The sequence below is a fragment of the Brachyistius frenatus genome, unplaced genomic scaffold, assembly GCF_029030835.1.
Source record: "Brachyistius frenatus isolate BFR_SWC_R1_liver_20210118 unplaced genomic scaffold, ASM2903083v1 Contig_273, whole genome shotgun sequence".
Lineage (NCBI taxonomy): Eukaryota > Metazoa > Chordata > Actinopteri > Embiotocidae > Brachyistius > Brachyistius frenatus.
The window spans coordinates 379,608-399,282 of record NW_027210872.1 but is presented as its reverse complement, the minus strand read 5'-3'; the positions used below and the strand labels follow the sequence as shown (position 1 = coordinate 399,282).

General features: G+C 45.0%; 1 protein-coding gene across 1 annotated transcript; it reads right to left on the bottom strand.

Moving 5' to 3' along the window:
* Positions 1-8,016: 8,016 nt before the first annotated feature.
* On the bottom strand, positions 8,017-19,463 carry vcam1b (vascular cell adhesion molecule 1b). The gene is made up of 10 exons (XM_069721820.1): positions 19,234-19,463; positions 17,604-17,900; positions 17,061-17,375; positions 16,709-16,960; positions 16,344-16,619; positions 14,844-15,119; positions 12,798-13,100; positions 12,015-12,293; positions 10,136-10,396; positions 8,017-10,003 (listed from the first exon to the last, which is right to left on the bottom strand). Exons 1-10 carry the CDS (start codon positions 19,268-19,270, stop codon positions 9,843-9,845), a joined length of 2,457 nt encoding a protein of 818 aa, XP_069577921.1. The 5' UTR covers positions 19,271-19,463; the 3' UTR covers positions 8,017-9,842.
* Between the last annotated feature and the right edge of the window lie 212 nt (positions 19,464-19,675).

Here is a 19,675-nt window from a genome sequence, read left to right as displayed (position 1 = left end):
TACTACAACTACTGCATTTACTACTACAACTACTACACTCACTACTACAACTACTGCATTTACTACTACAACTACTACACTCACTACTACAACTACTACACTCACTACTACAACTACTACACTCACTACTACAACTACTACACTCACTACTACAACTACTGCATTTACTACTACAAGTACTACACTCACTACTACAACTACTACACTCACTACTACAACTACTACACTCACTACTACAACTACTGCATTTACTACTACAACTACTACACTCACTACTACAACTACTGCATTTACTACTACAACTACTACACTCACTACTACAACTACTACACTCATTACTACAACTACTACATTTACTACTACAACTACTGCATTCACTACTACAACTACTACACTCATTACTACAACTACTACATTTACTACTACAACTACTGCATTTACTACTACAACTACTGCATTCACTACTACAACTACTACACTCATTACTACAACTACTACACTCATTACTACAACTACTACATTTACTACTACAACTACTGCATTTACTACTACAACTACTACACTCACTACTACAACTACTACACTCATTACTACAACTACTACACTCACTACTACAACTACTACACTCATTACTACAACTACTACATTTACTACTACAACTACTGCAGTCACTATTACTGATCTGGTTTTTTATTTTACATCCAGATTATCTTCAGATCCTTCAAACGTCCCCTAAAAGGTCTTAAAACATTTTTTTGTTTAATTAAAATAAAATAAAATGTCTGAAATGATACAAAAAAAATTCTGTTTGGATAACGTCTTTATCATTTACACATTTCTTTTCACTAATTCCGGCTTTGAAGCTGCACAACATTGAAGCCATTGTTCACATTTTGGACGATGACGTTTCCAGTTAAGCGCTTTTTCCTGGTTCAAATGTTCTTGTTTTTCAAAATAAAAGCCTGGCGACAGGGCCTGAGGTGACCAGCAGGTGGCGCTCCTGTGCAGCTGACGTTCAGTCAAGTCGCTCTGCAGTGAATCTGGAGCCTCTCGGGTTCAAAGTCCGCAGCTGCTGCTGGATCAATGTTTGTTCACGGAGATACCAACAGATAGATGATCAATTCAAATCCCACCGGATCGATCAGACAGTCTGTGATTGACATGTGTCAGTCTCATCCAGCTTCTACTGAATTCTACTGTTGTGATGTTGTTGATGATTTTCGTTTATTTATTTATTTAAGCAACATGTAGAAAACTGATTAAACAAAAAAACAAAACAAAAAAATATATATATATTTTTCAAATTTATTTCTGAGATTTTTTTTAGAACAAAATTTGATTTCACAAACAAAAAGTCTTTTAAAAGCTTTAAAAGAGGCTGAAACAACGTGAAACAGAGACGAAGTATAAAAACTGTGAAAACTGGTTTATTATGAAAAATGATTGTTGAATGATTATTTTGAATACCGATAACTTAAGTTTCTTTAACGCCAAACATCTGAACTTTTAGTAATTTTTAGCTCAAGGTTCAAACTTCTGGAATATATTCAACACAGCTGGAAAACAAACTGCTGCTCAAAGCAGAACATCCAACTCTACACCACCTGCTGCTTAAAGAGCACGCTGCCACTTCCTGTTCAGACATTATCAATAATTATGAGATGTTTTCTCAAAATTCAACCTTATATGATGCTTTATTTTGTAATTATGAGAGTTTAACAAACTTTATTCCGTCCTCATGTTGGATTTATTTTGTCCTGAAAACTACAAAAAACTTCAACACACAAAAAACCCTGAATTGTTTATTTCCCCACAATATTCTTCTTCCTAAGATGGCGCCGCGCTAGCGGCAGCCTGTCGCAGCAGCTCCCCTCCCCTTGTTATTAGTATTTTAAACCTTTCTTCTCTCTTCGGAGTTGTTTTTTTGTTTTTTTCTTTCTCTCGTGTTCAGTTAACGGACCGTAATGGACCGTAATTTTTCCACGTTTCTGGCTGGGGGCTCTGTTATTGTCTACTCGCGTGATGAGCTGATCGTGCTAAGTAGCCCTCGACTGCTGCTGCCCGGAGCGAGGCCTGAGATCCCCGTTGAACTTCGGAGAAGACGGCGGGGTTGCAGAGCCGGAGCTAAGCTGAAGGCGGAAAGGAGGAAATACAAGCCAGCGGTACCGGCGATCTTAATGGGGAACGTGAGGTCGTTGGCCAACAAGACGGACGAGCTCGGCGCTGGTAAAGACCCAGAGGGAGTACCGGGAGTGCAGCATCATGTGTTTCACCGAGACATGGCTGCACTCACATCTCCCGGACCACAGCGCGGCCGTACCCGGCTTCAGGACTGTTCGGGCGGACGGAGACGTTGTGCAGAGCGGTAAGAAGAAAGGTGGAGGGATTGCAGTCTATGTGAACGAGAGGTGGTGCAATCCCGACCACGTGTGTGTGAAGGAACGTTTCTGTAGCCCGGACATTGAACTTCTAGCCGTGGGGATGCGCCCCTATTATTTGCCGAGGGAGTTCACGTCCGCCATTGTTATCGTTGTTTACATTCCTCCATCAGCTGACGTAGAGGCAGCAGTGGACATCATCCACTCCACTGTGGCTAAACTACAGACTAAGCATCCCGGTGCATTTTTGTTAGTTACTGGAGACTTTAACCAGTCTGGATAAAGTACTGCCAACTTTGCACCAGTATGTGAACTGCCCCACAAGGAACAATAAAACTCTGGACTTACTGTATGCTAATGTCATGGATGCATACAGTACTACTGCCCTTCCCCCCCTTGGTAGATCAGACCACAACCTGGTCCTGCTGACACCAAAGTATGTTCCCCTGGTGCAGAGGCAGCCTGTGTCCACCAGGACTGTGAGGAGGTGGACACAGGAGGCTAAAGACGCCCTGCAGGACTGCTTTGAGTCCACAGACTGGAATGTGCTGTTTGGACCACATAGGGAGGACATCAACAGCATGACGGACTGTTTCACAGAATACATCAAATTCTGTGAACACACCACCGTACCATCCCGGACTGTAAAATGCTTCCCCAACAATAAACCGTGGATCACCAGTGACCTGAAAGTTCTTCTTAATCAGAAGAAAGCAGCCTTCAGGTCTGGGGACAGGGAGGAGCTCAGGAGAGTACAGCGCCACCTGAAGGAGAAGATGAGGGAGTGCAAGGACTCCTACAGGAGGAAGTTGGAGGCCAAACTCCAGCAGAACAACGTGAGGGAGGTGTGAAGGAGATTACTGGGTTCAAGGGGCGAGAGAGACAACCAGGGGGAACCTGGAGAGGAACAACCAGGGGGAACCTGGAGAGGAACAACCAAGGGGAACCTGGAGAGGAACAACCAGGGGGAACCTGGAGAGGAACAACCAGGGGGAACCTGGAGAGGAACAATCAGGGGGAACCTGGAGAGGAACAACCAGGGGGAACCTGGAGAGGAACAATCAGGGGGAACCTGGAGAGGAACAACCAGGGGGCTCCCTGAAGAGGTCAAATGAACTAAACTGTTTCTTCAACAGGTTTAGTTCACCGCCCTCATCTGTCTCCTCCACACCTCACACCTCCCAAACACCTCTGCTGCCTCCCCCCCTCTCCCCTCTGCGCCCCCTGGTGAACTGCATAGAGCCCTCAATCTCACAGGGCTCTTCCTCCATCCATCCCCCCTCACCCCTCACCCCCCTCTCTGTGACGACTGGCCAGGTTAGGAGACAGCTAGAGAAAATCCACCAGCGCAAGGCTGCAGGACCTGACGGCATCAGCCCCGTGGTCCTGAAGACCTGCGCCGCCCAGCTGGCTGAGGTCCTACAACACCTCTTCAACCTGAGCCTGAAGCAGGAGGAGGTCCCGGTGCTGTGGAAGACATCCTGCCTGGTTCCAGTCCCCAAGAAGACGACTCCATCTGGCCTCAACGACTACCGACCGGTTGCCCTCACATCTCATGTGATGAAGGTGCTGGAGAGGCTGGTCTTGGCCCACCTCAGGCCGCTGGTGAAATCTTCTCTGGACCCTCTGCAATTTGCGTACCAGCCTCGTGTGGGAGTGGACGATGACATCATCTACCTGCTGCAACGAGCTCAGTCTCACCTGGATGGAACCGGTGACTCTGTGAGAATCACTTTCTTTGATTTCTCCAGTGCATTCAACACCATCCAACCACTGCTGCTGAGTGAGAAGCTGCGGGTGGAGGGGGTGGACACGTCCACCGTCTCCTGGATCACTGACTACCTGACAGACAGACCACAGTTTGTCCGTCTGGGCAGTGTGCTGTCTGATACGGTGGTCAGTGGTACTGGAGCTCCTCAGGGAACTGTTCTGTCTCCTTCCTGTTCACCTTATACACAACTGACTTCCAGAACAACTCAGAGTCCTGCCATCTGCAGAAGTTCTCTGATGACTCTGCAGTGGACGGATGTATAAGGGACAGACGGGAGGATGAGTACAGGGCAGTAGTGGAGGACTTTGTGGAGTGGGCGGGAAGGAATCACCTGCTCCTGAACGTGGCCAAGACCAGAGAGATGGTGGTCGACTTCAGGAGGAAGGCGGCGGCTCCAGAACCGCTGAGAGTTCTGGGAGAGGAGGTGGACATGGTGGAGGAGGACAAGTACCTGGGTGTGTCCATCGACAACAGACTGAAATGGAAGACCAACATCAATGCTGTCTACAAGAAGGTGATGAGTCGACTCTTTTTTCTGAGGAAACTTCGATCCTTCAATGTGTGCAGCGTGATGTTGGAGATGTTCTACCATCTGTTGTGGCCAGTGCTTTGTACTTCGCTGGGGTCTGCTGGGGGAGCAGCATTGGAGCCGGTGACACCAACAGACTTAACAAGCTGGTTAAGAAGGCCGGCTCCATCATCAGCTACAAACTAGATAGTCTGGAAAAGGTGGTGGAGAGGAGGACGCTGAACAAACTATTGTCCATCTTGGATAATCCTGTCCACCCTCTCAACCACCTGCTGCAGGGACAGCGGAGCACTTTCTCTAAAAGATTCCTCCAGCTCCGCTGTCACAAGGACAGATACAGGAGATCATTCCAGATACAGGAGATCATTACTGATACAGGAGATCATTCCTGCCCACTGCCATAAGACTTTACAATAACTCACCTCTGGCAAAATCCATCACAGTACAATAACACTGTTGACTGTGTTTCTTGGTTTCTTGCTTGTATATTATATGTATATTATATGTATATTATATATATAGATATATACTGTACCGTATGTATATATATATATATATATATATATGTTGACTGTGTTTATTGGTTTGTTGTATATAATATATATAGATATTTAATGTACTGTATATATACTGTATGTACTGTGCATTTTATATTTTATATTTATATTTTTTATTTTATTGCTTTTCTATTATATTATTCTATTCTATTATTATTTTATTCTATTGTTTCTATTATTGCTCCTGTATGTATGCTGCTGTGGCGAAAAAATTTCCCCTCGGGGATTAATAAAGTATATACCTACCTACCTATATTGAAACATCAGTCATCGTTATGAAATCAGTCCGTGTGACTGTGGTGATGAGAGGACTCGCTGATCAGTTTCCATGGCGACCACAAACCCTGAGTGACCTCATCGGGATGGAAAAGAAGACACCGATGCTCCACGCGAGGTCTGATCACCGACAGGAGGACGAAACAATTGGCCAGTTCGAAAAACAGGAAGTGTACACGATTGGTCGCTGCTCGCCCAAGGTGGAGAGCGACTTCCTGAAACATGGAGAACCTCTGCTGCTCCGTTTATCACCGGTTGAGTCAAAACAGACTCTTATTCTGAAACCCCCCCCCCCTCACAGCGACAGTATATTTAACGCAGTTTGAGGCTACAGCTGTCGCCATTTTATTTGTAGTTACCACGGTTACGCCTGTTGTTTTCAACTGTTTACTTGTTGACAGGCACAGTGTTCGTGTGACTGTAAATCCAGTTACGTTAACAAATTTTGCTGCAGACCTTTTATTCTGAAAATCCCCCCTCACACTGACAGTAAAAGGAGCTCAAGTAACGTTAACGTTGATGACGTCGTCGTTAGCTCGTTAGCTCGTTAGCTCATCTCGGCTGGTTTTTTGCTTTCAGGGTTAGGGTTACGTTAAAAAAGCTTGAATCTCCCACACAAACCTGCTCAGATTAAAGCTCAGACTTTCATTTATTATTCACTGTTTGAAAATGAAAGAAGAAGAAACTCGTGTGGAAGCTGTCTGCATACTTCTGGTGCAGAGACCGATGAAGAGGGTTGGTCTCACCCTCCTCATCGGGTGAATCCGCCTCTTCAGTTTGTGCACATTCAGCTGAAACTCTTAAAGGACTTGATGAATGTGTTTCTATTCTTATTTTTTTGCTCCATTTGGTGTTTTTCACTCGTCCAGCTGGACCTCCGCCAGCTCTGACCTCTGAGCGCCGTTGTGCAAAAAGAGGACGAGAGATCTGCTGCGTCTTGTCATTTTAAACTCCTGCTCCGCTGGTATTTCCTGTCTGAGGAGAAGAAGAAGAAGAAGATGATGATGGAGCTCTTTTGTTTTCCTGCAGCTTTCAAACACTTCGGGGCGGCGGGGGAATCGTCCGTATCGATCATCTTCGACCTTCGTGAACTCTTAAAGTTAAATTTAAACTCGCACGTCTTTTCAATGCGTCGGCCAGAGTTCTGAGAAGAGCGAAAACACGAGACTTTCTTTATGAAACCGACTTTTGAAAAATAATTTGTTGTGAGATCCGAGTGTCTGAAAGTGATCAGACTGTCCACAAACTTTTGACGACTCTCCGAATTCATCTGAACTTGTAAAAAAAAAAAATTTAATTTCTAACAAACCACGGTTAAAACCTGCCGTGTCGGCCGGACTGTGCGTGAAATGTTTGAAGGCTTTTAATTTGAAACGAGGGCTTTTAATTTGAAACCAACACAGGAAGTCGCGGTATCAAGTCGACCAATTGTGTAACTTTATAAGAGTCGTTCATGCCAGTCGGTGCTAGATTGGATCGGCCGGAGGAATGCACGCTCTGAACTGTAACCTGCTTGTGATTGGTTGTTCACCTATCAATCAACTCCTCCCACGACATCACAGCCAATCACGGGCAGAGCGTCCCTCCCGCTGATCCAATCTCACACCGGCTGTTTGTGCGTGCTGCAGCCCCAAATAATAAACGGACCTCGAGAACAGACGGTCTGAACTGAAACCGGTCCACACTCACTCCTCTTTCACGCCTCGGCGTCTGAAGCCTTCCTGTTTCCACGACGACAGGCCGAGCAGCCAATGGGCTTCGTGCTGCAGACAAAAGCCCACCAGAACGTGTTGAATCCATCGGTTCAGGTCGTTGCTCCTGCAGGAGTTCGACCGATCCCACCGCAGCCTGAATCACCGCCTTTGTTCTGGTTTGGAGCTTCTTTTTTTAGACGACAGTGTTTGAGGTGATCAGTGACGTCTCTGACGACAGACCTGACCTCCTCCACTCAGCAGGAACATTTAAAGGCAGCTATAAATATAAATCCTGAAGAGGGTTAAACGACACACTCAGACACTTCAGGCCAAACACGGACTTCTTTAGACAGAAAGCCGAGGACGGACAAGTAAACGTCTCCAACCGTCTTTTCAAGGAGGAAGAAGCCCCGAGAGAAAGAGATGATTACAAATAATAATAATAACATATCTGAAGTTATTCTCCTCCTGCTTGTGGTTGTTTTGTGTCTTTTTTGTTTTGTGTCCTTTTGTTTTGTGTCTTTTTTTTTTTTTTTTTGTGTCCTCTGACTTTCCAGCGAGAACGATGCATCACTTTAACTTCTCTCAGAGTCAGAAAACGTTTTCTTCAAACCAGCAGTAAGAAAACAGAAAAACAAACAGTCTGGCAGCCGAGGTGTCACCATGGTTACCATCCAAACCGCCAGGGAGACATCTAGTAAACGCTTAATCTGACAGAAGTGAAAGGGAAAGTCAGAGTAATCACAGGAAATTCCCAGAAAAAAAGTCCCCAGGAAATAAAGTCATGTTCCAACCCGACCCAGGAGAGGAGTGAGGAAATAAATATCTTTAATAAAAGCAAACAGAAAGAAACTGTACAAATATCTACAATCAACCCACAGAACCTATGAAATCCAGCAGATAAAGATGCAGCAGTATCAAACCATCCGAGAGCTGAGGACACTGAGAAAACAGGAGGACAACAGTCAGTAAAAAGGTCAAAGGTTAAATGCTGAAAAGCTGAGCAGCTTTTCTGCCATTCAGCTCCTTCAGGCCGAGCAGTTAAAGGGGCAGTTCACCGAAAAGGAGGTCAGAGGTCACAGTCACCGAAAAGTTGCTGGTTCAACAGAAAATGTCATTTTATATTACTGTAAGATTCGTAGTGTCCACTATTATTATTATTTTTTTCAAGCTAAACTGTTGTTAAGGAGTGGTAGCCAAATGTTGGAACATGATAGCCACATGCTGGAACATCAAAACGGCATGTTGGGATGCAGTAGTCACATACGGTGAGGATGTAGTGCCATCCCAGAAGGTTGTAGTCAAATGTCTGAACATCAAAATCACACAAAAGGTGGTGGTGGCACGTGTTAGGAGTTGGTAGCCTCAGGTTGGGAGTCTGTAGCCTCCTGTTGGGAGTTGGTGGCCACATGTTGGGAGTTGGTGGCCAAGCACTGGATTGTTATAACAACAGGTTTGTGTGGCAGCAGTTATGCAGGGACACCGGTCACGTGATAATATTTGGTAGCCATTTATAGGGTGGTGGACCCAACATATTCTAAGCCATTAGTCATATGTTGTGTGATGGTAGCCGAATGTTGTATATCATACAAGTCATATTATGAGGTGGTCGGATATTAAAGTCACATTTTGGCACTTATTGCAGTGTTACACATCTCGGAGGTGGTAGCCATATGTTGAGAGGTGGTAGCCTCATCTTGAGAAGTGGCAGCCTCATGTTGGGAGGTGGTAGCCACATATTAGGAAGTAGCAGCCACATGTTGGAATGGAGTAGTCCCATTGTGACGTGATAGCTGCATCTTAGTAAATGACAGCCATAGTTTGGTACTTGGTAGCAACATGTCAGGATATTAGCTGGTGGTATTCACATATTGGTACATTGAAACCAAATGTTGGAAATACGGAAAGTGGCAGTAAAATGTTAAGAGATAGTCATATTCTAAGAATTGCTAGCCACACGTGAAGCTGTTATAGCAGCATATTTGGAGGTGGCTGCCACATACTGGGATCTTAAAAGTACTGGCCACCAATTGGGACATCGAAGTCACACGTTAAGACTTTGTAGGACCATGTACAACCTTAGTAGCCACATATTCCAAGATCATGGCTAACTTCGGGTGATGTTGTAGTCAAAGTTTCGAACTTGGTAGCCACGTGTTGGGAGGTGGGTAATACATATTGTAATGTGGTGGTGACATGTTAGGATACTTAAGCCACATAATTGAATTATTGAATAATTAGTAGCCACATGTTAGAACATGATAGCCAAATGTTGCAATAAAAAAGCCACAGGATAGGGGATAAGGTAGCCACATGTTGAACCCCAGTAGCCACATGTTTGGAAATAGTAGCTGTACATAGTGAAGCCACATGATGAAAAGTTAGTGGCCTCATATTGGGACATGACAGCCACATTTTGGCAAATCAAAGCCAAACGTTTAAAAGGCACAAAGCCACATGTGCTATAGTGAGATGTTGTACTTTAGCAGCCAAATTTTGGTTATATTTTAAAACTTGGTAGCAACATGTTGAGACGTGGCAGTCACACAGGACTTTAAAAGCACCATGTCTTGAAGTGGTAGCCATATTTTGGAATTTGGTAGCCACATCAACAAGTCTGTTAGTCCAGTGTGAGCCTCAGGCCGAAGGCGGCGTCGACTGTTGCAACTGATAAAAGCCTTTCTTCTTGGATCGCCTCAGGAAGTCGAGGATCAGAGCGGAAGCCGCTAGCCCGGCGGCAACGCAGACGGCTGGGATGACGCCGACGCCGAGACTCACAGGACGTCGGGTGCTTCTTTCTGCACAAAAAACAAGGAGAGAATTTGTTTGTCAAACTAAATCTGTTTCTAAACCGTCTTCTTAAAAAAAGAATGTGTTCAAATTAGATGTCAGACCAGAACCGGGCCGGTAAACTGGTCTAACTGACGGACCTCTGACGCTGATGCTGAAGACTTTGACCTGGTAGCCGAGGTCGTTGGTCACGTTGACCTGATACAGCCCCGAGTCTCTGGCGGTGACGTTGACCAACAGGAAGGTGCCATTGGGGGAATATATCTCCGTCCCGTTGGTCAGTTTCTTGAGAATCACGGCTGACGGCGGGAAGCTGATTGTTTGGCAGCAGACAGTGACATTTTGTCCCTCCTGGACCACCGTAGACGGCAGGACGAGGACAGTAGTGTTCCTCGGAGGAGCTGAGAAAGAAACCGGATCACATTCAGCTTCCTTCAGCATCTCAGACGATGACGTCATCGACAGAGAAAAAAAACAATACTGACGACGTAAACGGACGTCATCAGCCGACCCGAAGTCAACGTCAACAAAAAGACAAAGTGGTCTCACGCTGTATTTACATTTATCATTATTCTACCAAGTATTTGAAGAATTACTTGTTTAATCTGTGTAATTGAGGTAAAAAGTCCGACTGATGCTGCATTTTTGTCACTTTTGACATCTGTGATAAAGATCTGTGAAGGAGGCATTTTTTAAAGCAGTGAACGAGTTAATTTCCCGTCGCCGCGGTGATACATCGCCCAACGCGGGTTTGAAGTCGTGTTTGTGTTGCTGCTGTTCTTCCTGTCAGTCAGACCGTCACATCTCCCGCGAGCTGAAATGATCTCTGATGAATCGCAGGATGTTCGAGGGAGATTTTGTGCGGAGGCGGTTTTGGTGACTAATTCCAACACTTTGAAGGAGCTGGGATGGAAAGCAGCACGACGACCCGCCGACCTCCGCAGATAACGGACAGAAGCCGGGATCTCCGTTCGGTAACGACTGGAAGGAACACGCGTTTACTTTGCACTCGTTTTATTGATGATGTTTTTTTGTATTTAAAGTTAAACTGAATATAAACAAACTGTTAAAATGTGGATTTGTAAAAAAAATGAGTCATATTTATGAAGCATGTTTGTTTGTGGAAGCAGCTCAGCTGAACCTCTTGACCTCCTGTCAGACCTTCAATCAGCACGTCGTCGTCACCCGACGACGAGGCGACGACGTCGTCACGTGACCGTTCTGCATCTTTTAATAGACTTTTGCGGCAAATCAGTCTCACAAGAACTGAAACATTAAAAGATCATCTTTAATTTAATCTCTTCATCGTTTTCTCCTGTCATTTTTTTAAACTTTCTTCCTTTAATGAAAATCAGTTAATGTGCAGAAAATGAGATTTAATTCACATTATTTATATGCAAATATTCTATAATTATGTATAAAAGCCTTCTGTTGAGATGTTTGGCTCTATTTCAGCCTCACAACAGGTCAGTTATTGAATTACATTCAAGACTTCCATTGATAAAAATGCGTTTTTATGCCGGCTGCAGTCGTCTGGATGAATTCTGACTCAGAGGGTTTAAACTTTCCGTACAGAAGTGAAATATGTTATCGGATGAGTTTTAAAATGTTTCACCAAAGAAGCAACCTTTCAGTTTTATCGCAGGACGACTGTCAATCATGAGAAATAAATTGATTTCTAATAGCTGCTTTTTTTAATAATCGGTTGAGTTCGCTGAGGAGGCTGACGGCCGAGGTGTCGGACTCGTGACTCAGAGGTGGAGTCAGAGTTTATTTCTGTCTCAGCTTCTTATGAAGGAGTGAGAGGTCGTTGACTTCGTTGATAACCGAACACAGTCAGGAAAAAAAAACAAGAAGCAGAGGAAGAAGTGAAGGAGGACTGAATCAAAGCTGGAGTTAAATATGAATTTAGGTTATTTAATTAGAGATTTATGTGTTGACTTCCTTCTTGTAAAACACTTCAACCTTCACGTCATTTTGTGAATGAAAGTTTATCGATATGATTATTAATCGTCTGACCTTTGACCGTGACGGAGCGGGAGAACAGCTGGTGTCCGTGCTGATTGGACGCTTCACACTCGTAGAGGGCGGAGTCTTCCAGCAGGGTGGAGGAGAGGCTGAAGGTGAGCGAGGTGGTGGAGGAGGAGGCGGGGTCGGTCCTGTGAAGCTCCTCCCCCTCCCTCCTCAGCACCAGTGTGGGGGGCGGAGCTCCGTCTGAGCGGCAGGTGAACGTCACCAGCTGACCCTCGACCACGTCCTCACCTGGACTCACCGACAGGACGGTTGTTCTCGGAGGGTCTGAAGTACAGACGGATCAGGTGTTTAACAAAACTGGAATCTGAGATTAACAAAACCTGAATTTTAGTTTAACAAAACTGGAATCTGATTTAACCAAAACCTAAATCTAAGTTTAACTAGTCCAAATCTGAATTTAATAAAACCTGAATCCTAGTTTTACAAAAACATGAATCTGAGAAAAACTAAATTGGAATCTGAGATGAACAAAACCAAAATGTTTAAAACCTGAATTTCACGTGAGTTTAAAAAAAGCTTGAATCTAAATCAGAATTGAAGATAAACTGAAATGAACTAAATTTGAATCTGAATTTAGATCAACTTGAATCGGAGAATAGAAAACCTTGCGTACAAAGGTGTTTAACACACCTTAATCAGAGTTAATTAAAACCTGAATCCTAATTGATCAAACTCAAATCTGAATGTTCTTGGCCGGTCGCTCCACCTGAACACTGAAACCTGGAACCTTTGAGAAGCCGTTCATTCCCAGAAGGAATAAAAACGTACAGTGAAGCTGCAGAAGGACGGCCGTCCTCCTGGACCTCCACACGTCCTCGTCCTCCGTCAGCAGCTCCGCTCTGCAGGTCAGAACCGGCTGATCCTCCTCGGCCCGCTGACGCAGAACAGACGAGACGTTCCGTAGAGAACCGGAGAACCCGAACGACTCCAACATCAACGTCGCGTTCCCCGACAGCCACCGGATCCTTAGCTGATTGGCCGAGAAGACGTTGATGACATCACAGCGAAGGACCGCCTCCTGGCCCAGCAGGACGGGACCGGGGTCCTCCAGAATTGGATCGGACGGAAACGCTGCAGAGAAGAAAAAACAAAACAAAACAACAAGTTAAAGATGATTCTATAGTGGAAATCACTGCGTGGGCTCAGGAACACGTTGATGCTTTTAGTCTCTGAGGACGTGAACTTCTGACCAGAGTTCAGCTGCCTGATGAAACACGGAGTCTCTGTGTGGGAGGCTTTCACTGTTTGAGTTAAAGTGGTCGGGGAGGTGGGGGGGTCGGAGGGGTGAGAGATTTGGCTTCTTTCTCACCCCCCCTGCTGTGCCACTTCCTGGCAGTCAGAGCGTTGGAGTTTGTCCTCCTTAGTTGAGATTAAAGGATGAGGAACATTTTTCTCACCGTCAACAATAAAAGCTCCGAGCCACAAACACACTTTTATTTTGGGGAAAAAAAAGAAGTCTAACTGATGGACGGTACCAGCTGCTTATCGCACTTCTTAGTTACATAACTCGAACACGGTGACACGGTGCTTTTTATCAGCTGCTTTCAGCTGTAATGAAAAGGAATGCCTGTTTTTAAATAAAAATATCCCGAGTCGGATTCTGTAACACTAAACCAACAGCGTGAAGCTCTGCGACCTTTGACCTCTGCGCTCGCAGCAGCAGCAGGACTCAACGTGTCCGAAAACAAAACCCGAGCTGAAAGCCGGCGGCTCGTAACTGATTTACGAGCCGCTTCTCTTTTATTGCGAAAACCTCTGACAGGAAGTCCGAGTCTCCAGAACCTGCCGGGAATATTCAGTAAAACAAACCTAACATGGACTTTAAGAGTTCCTCACGAGACCTCGTTCTAAAGCATCAACCTCCTCACTTTATTGATTTCTTACAACACGTGAAGTCGCATTACAGTTTCATTAATAATATCTGATAATATAGTATAATAATAATAATAAGATATTTCTGATATTTTTTACATCCGTCTGCTTCTTGTTTGTTTTTGATGTTTTCTTTTTTTTTTTACAAGAGCCGCTAAAATCTTCCCTTAAATTCCTAAAATTAGAAAATCGGATTAAGTTTCATACTCGTGTTGCAGTAATTAAGCACCTGCATGATTCATTTAAGTTTTAAGAAAATAACTGTATTTCATGAGATTTCTTCATGGTTTAAGGGAATTTTTTTAAGGAGTGAAAACGTTTCTACTCTTCAGCTTTCATTGGAATGAAACCCTCTTAAAAACACCAAAATATGAATTATCAATGGTGTCTGGTGCGTTTTAAGCAGTAAATTAAGGATTAATAAACGGAGGACCGATTTAAAAGCATCTTAAATTAAAACTTTAGGACAAAGAAATGTTGTTTTTAAGGGGTTTTGACTTTTTCTTTTTTAACTCTTTGTAAACTGACAGTTAATGGATGTTTTATCATTTCAAAGTAGCGTAATTCTTCATATTAATTCAACAGAGGATCTCCTGATGAAGGTGAATGTGATTGTGAGGTTAAATGAAAAATTAACTCGCAGTATTTTAAGTGATTTTTTTACTTTTATAGTGAAGAAAAACTCTCCAGTTTGCAGACGACACTGTTTTATCTGTTTGCAGCGTTTCTTTATTCTTTTATATATTTCTCCTTTTCTCAGCTGAAGTATGAATGCGAGTGACATGTTCTGAGGTGTCTCAGGTGTCTCGGGTGTCTGAGGTGTCTCAGGTGTCTCAGGTGTCTCAGGTGTCTGAGGTGCCTCAGGTGTCTCAGGTGTCTCAGGTGTCTGAGGTGTCTCGGGTGTCTCAGGTGTCTGAGGTGTCTCAGGTGTCTCAGACTCACAGTAGACGAGGACCTGGATGGTTCTGTTCCTGATGAAGGAGTCACATTCGGCCTCACAGCCGTATCCTCCCTGGTCCCGGAGGTCCAGGTCCTGCAGGTGCAGCAGAGACAGTCCGTCCTGCTGCCGCGTCGTCTGCAGGACGGTCCTGTCCCGGTCCGTCCTCCTCCAGGTGAGCGTCGGAGGGTGGCGACACCCGGAGGCCCGGCAGGTCAGGATCAGAGCGGAGCCGCGGTCCGCCGACACCCGAGGACTCGCCTCCACCTGCAGAGGATGAGCTGAAGGAACAACCGCCGATTACCGACCGGCCGAGGACGACTTCTACCAATCAGGTGCAATAAAACGCTTTTTAAAAGTTGATTTTAATTCTGTTCGTGGAAACAAACACGTTTCAATGTTAAAAACAAACATGAAAACGTGACGATCGACAATAATCTGCATTCAGGATAAAACCTGCTGGAGTCAAACTCTGATTTATGACCGGGGACCGGAGTCTTCATCGACAGCTGCTTTCCTGAAACCAGCAGGTATTTCACATCTTTCCATCATAATTAGAAACCAAACTCTGCTGGACTTATAAACATCGAGCTAATCTTTTATGGAAATTATTAGGAAAGTTTCCAGTAAAATATCAGGAAACCAGGAAAAGTATGGTGGCTGAAGGCGCTGAAATAATAGGTTTTAATAAATAAATGAAACGTAAGGAAATAACGAGACGCTACACAAACACACGTGAAGCTGAATCCTTTTATTTAACATTTTATTAACCCTTCGGCCTCAAACTGCAATTTAAACTGATAAGTCTTACAGGTTATTAAAAATAATTCTGTATCTCTGATTATTGGCTCAGAAACAGACTCCGACTGACACGGAGAGAATCTCGTATCTAATTTCAGGGCGATTCAATCGGAACTATCTTCTTCAAACACAAACAATCTCGTCAAACATTAAAGTTATTCAGGATCTTGATTTGTTTCGGAGAAGAAGCGACGAGAAACTTTAGAACCAGCTTTGCTTTTCTTTAAAGAATCAGAACAATTCAGGATAAAAACAAACCGTAAATTCCTTTTTGTGTTTTGTGTTGTTAAGATTTTTCCTCCAAGAAAAGTGTTTTTATAGCGACTCCAAAAATTAAAGATTCAAAGATAAATATTGTATATTTTGCCGTGAATAATGTTTACAACATTATTTATGTAGTTTTAAGTGCTCAGGTGTCAAATCAACCCTGCTTATAAGTTTAGACTATTTTATTGAAAGGAAACATTTTTATCCTTAAAATAATATTAATCATTAACAGAATGTCTTTTGTCGTTTCTAGTCGGGGAATTTTTCAGTCTTCCCGTTTGGTCTGAGGGGAAAAAAAACGATTCAGGAATTTAATCTCGCGTTACAAAATCTCATTAGAGGGCCATTAAAAGCAAAACTGATACGAAGGAAGATGAAAGAAAATCAAAACAAAACTGAGACATAAAACTAAAAGTGAAAACAAAGTGAGAAAGTACCTCTGACGGTGACGGAGCTGGAAACCAGCTGGGAGCCGTACTGATTGGACGCTTCGCACCTGTAGAGGGCGGAGTCTTCCAGGAAGGCGGAGGAGAGGCTGAAGGTGATCGAGGAGGACGAGGAGGCGGGGTCAGTCCTCTTAAGCTCCACCCCGTCCTTCTTCAGCACCAGCGCGGGGGGCGGAGCTGCGTCTGAGCGACAGGTGAAGGTCACCCGCTGACCCTCCACCACGTCCTCACCTGGACTCACCGACAGGGAGGTGTTGGTGGGCGGAGCTATGTGGGGGGCAGACAGGTGCGTCAGAGGTAAACAAGGCGGAGCCGACAAACAGAGGACAGAAATGAAACAGGAGCTCCACTCTCACCGTGAACGCTGACGTCCACGGCGGCGCTGTCGTTTCCTTCGGTGTTTCGGGCTTCACACTCGTACCGTCCGGCGTCAGCGAGTCTCACCGGATCGAAGACGAGCCGACCGCCTCGACCGCCTCGACCGCCCGCCGTCCCCGAGATCCAGGCGACGGTCGGCTCGGGGTTTCCCGCCGCCGAACAGTTGAGAGTCAGCGAGGACCCGTCCATCAACACCACGGAGTCCGATATCGCCACGACAACGGGAGCATCTGCAGAGGAGACGGAGAGGATTCATGGTCCAGATCCATCAGGACTGAGGAGGCAAAGACTCAGCAGGACTCAGATTCGGGACTCAGATTCGGGACTCACAGCGGAGGTTTAGGGGGACGGTGGTCTCTGCGGTCCGGTTCTCAGCCGGCAGCTCCATCAGCTCCATCAGCTCCAGCGTGGCCCTGCAGCTGATGTTCCCTCCTGAGTCCTGCTGCAGAGGCGTGAACCTGTACTCGGACCGGACCGAGCTGGACCCGGGATCTCCCGTGATGCTCTGCAGGACGGTGTCTCCTCGGAGCCAGGTGAGGTTCAGGAGATCGGCCGGGTACGCGTCAGACACCTGGCAGGTGAGGGTTGACTCCGCCCCCCGTCTCAGGTGGTCCTGGCCCGTGACCACCGGGGCTGATGGGAAGGCTGGAAAAGCACACGGCGGTCACTGCTAGGCTTCTACAGCGTCACGTGATCTTCCTCAGGGAGTCATCTCTGAAACAGCTGATAACAACAATCAAACTGGGCAAACAACATCTGCTGAAGAAGATCATGTGACACCGTCGAAAGCTCCAGAAAAAAACTGACATCAAAACAATTTGTGTCAGATGTCTCTAATTCGTTCCCGTTTTTTTAAACCCGAGTTGGACTCACAGTAAACCTGCACCGAGGTCTTCAGGTGTTTGGTCTCCTCTCCGCAGGTGACTTCGCAAACCAGCCCTCCCTCGTGCTCCTTCATCACGGGGTCGAAGGTCACCACGGAGCGGTCCCGAGTGGCGCTGACCGTCAGGGGCCGGTCCCCCGGCTGCAGCCAGGAAATGCGGGGGGTCGTGGGACAGTCCTGGACCGAGCAGACCAGCCGATGACGCTCGCCCAGCCGGAACAGAGGCCGCCGGGGACGCAGCTCCACGCTCAGACCCTGAACGCACCGCGGTGACATCAGCAGCACGGCTGTGGAAACAACAACAAACAAACAATGTAAACAATTTGGGACGCATTTAATTTCACTGTGTGCTCGAAGAGCTCTCAAAGACTTTTTGTTTCCCCCGCTTTAGCCACGCCCCCTTTAACCACCAGCTAAACTAAACACGGTCAAAAACCAAAAAGAGCCGAGTTAATAAACACGTCTTTAAAGTTAACCGAGAGGGGGATAAATCGGCCCAGAAACTTTGTTCTGTTACAATCTTAAGAGTTTAAACTGAACTAATAATCAATAAATCAGGGAAACGATCAGGAGTCGCAGCTCGAGCTGAAAACAGGCCTTCTGACGTTTATCTGTTGTTCTGGGAACATGAAGGTGTCATCGGGGCGTTCAGGGACCACAGGAGGCTGCAGCTCCGCACATTTGGACTGAAACAGCTGATTCTTCAGGAGGAAATACTTCAGCAAAATTAAATCTCTGCATTCACACGTTTGAATGATTTTATATTTCAGATTTTTAAAACAAGAATCAATCAAAAACTAATTTTATTCGAATTTAAACTCATTTATTAATTCTATTTGTCAGTAGGATCTAAACTAACATAAAATAAATGTCCTGAAGTGGAAGTACTCGAGTAAAGTACAAGTACTTCTACACTAAACGAGTACTTTCCACCACTGGATTCTGCTGTCATCATAAACTACATTATTTTTACATTATTAACTACACTACTTATTCAGTTTCACATCAGATTTAAAATTCAGTCACTGATTATTTTCTTTTCTTGATTACTTGATTAATTATTTGGTCTTTTAAACCTCAGAAAACGTTGACAAACACTCTGACGTCCAAATTTACGTTTAATTCAGTCGAATAAACAATAAAAAAAAAAGAGATTCAATTCACTGGAAGAAGTTTGTGTTTCGCTTTTCTGCCAATCAATTATTGAATTATAGCTGTTTACCTGCTGATTGATTAATCAATCGGTAGCAGCTGACAGGAGAAACGCCGATGAAGTCACGTGACGTTTAAAACGTCTGCTAAACTGATGATCGAAACATCCAGTGATCAATCAAAAAAACCAAAGAACACGTCTGATTCCCGCACTGGAACCTAAAATCACAAAAACGGATTCATTTTCATTTTAATTTGGATGGATGTCGATTTTAATTGATCTCTTTTTATGCTTTGTATTATTATTATTATCATCAATATATTATCCACGTGCACAGCAGCTGAAGAACAACACGTTAAAAACGACTTATGATGCTTAAAATCATAGAAATAGAATAGAATAGAAAACAAGCTTCTTTCTATTTTCATTAAAATACAAACATCAGAGACTTTAAATATAAATCTGACCTGAGATCAGCTGGACGCAGACAGACAGCAGATCCATCCTCACGGCTCAGCGGCTCCGATCCTACTGATGGACGGATGAAGGATGGACGGATGAAGGATGAAGGATGGACGGATGAAGGATGAAGGATGGACGGATGAAGGATCGATAACGGAGCAGCAGCTCCTTTGTGTCGCTGTTCGAGCGTCTGAAGCAGAAAAGCGGCGGAACGCAGACAGACTGAACCGATCAGATCAGCGGCTCTTTATGTCTGAGGGTCCGCAGACCGCAGCGCCCTCTGCAGGACAGACAGGAAACTACAGAGGAGACCTACCACAGCGCCCTCTGCAGGACAGACAGGAAACTACAGAGGAGACCTACCACAGCGCCCTCTGCAGGACAGACCAGATCGGCTCTCCCGTGTTTAAATCTTCCCGCTTTTACGGCTCTTCCTCCCCTTTTAAC

Bases quoted from the DNA above. Each gene is read 5' to 3' on its own strand.
- vcam1b (XM_069721820.1), bottom strand. From the start codon at position 19,270: ATGGATCTGCTGTCTGTCTGCGTCCAGCTGATCTCAG. The intron at 15,120-16,343 runs GTACTTTCTCAC...TTGTTCCTTCAG, and splicing joins CAGCTCCGTCACCGTCAGAG to CTCATCCTCTGCAGGTGGAG. The intron at 13,101-14,843 runs GTGAGTCTGAGA...TCTTCTCTGCAG, and splicing joins CATCCAGGTCCTCGTCTACT to CGTTTCCGTCCGATCCAATT.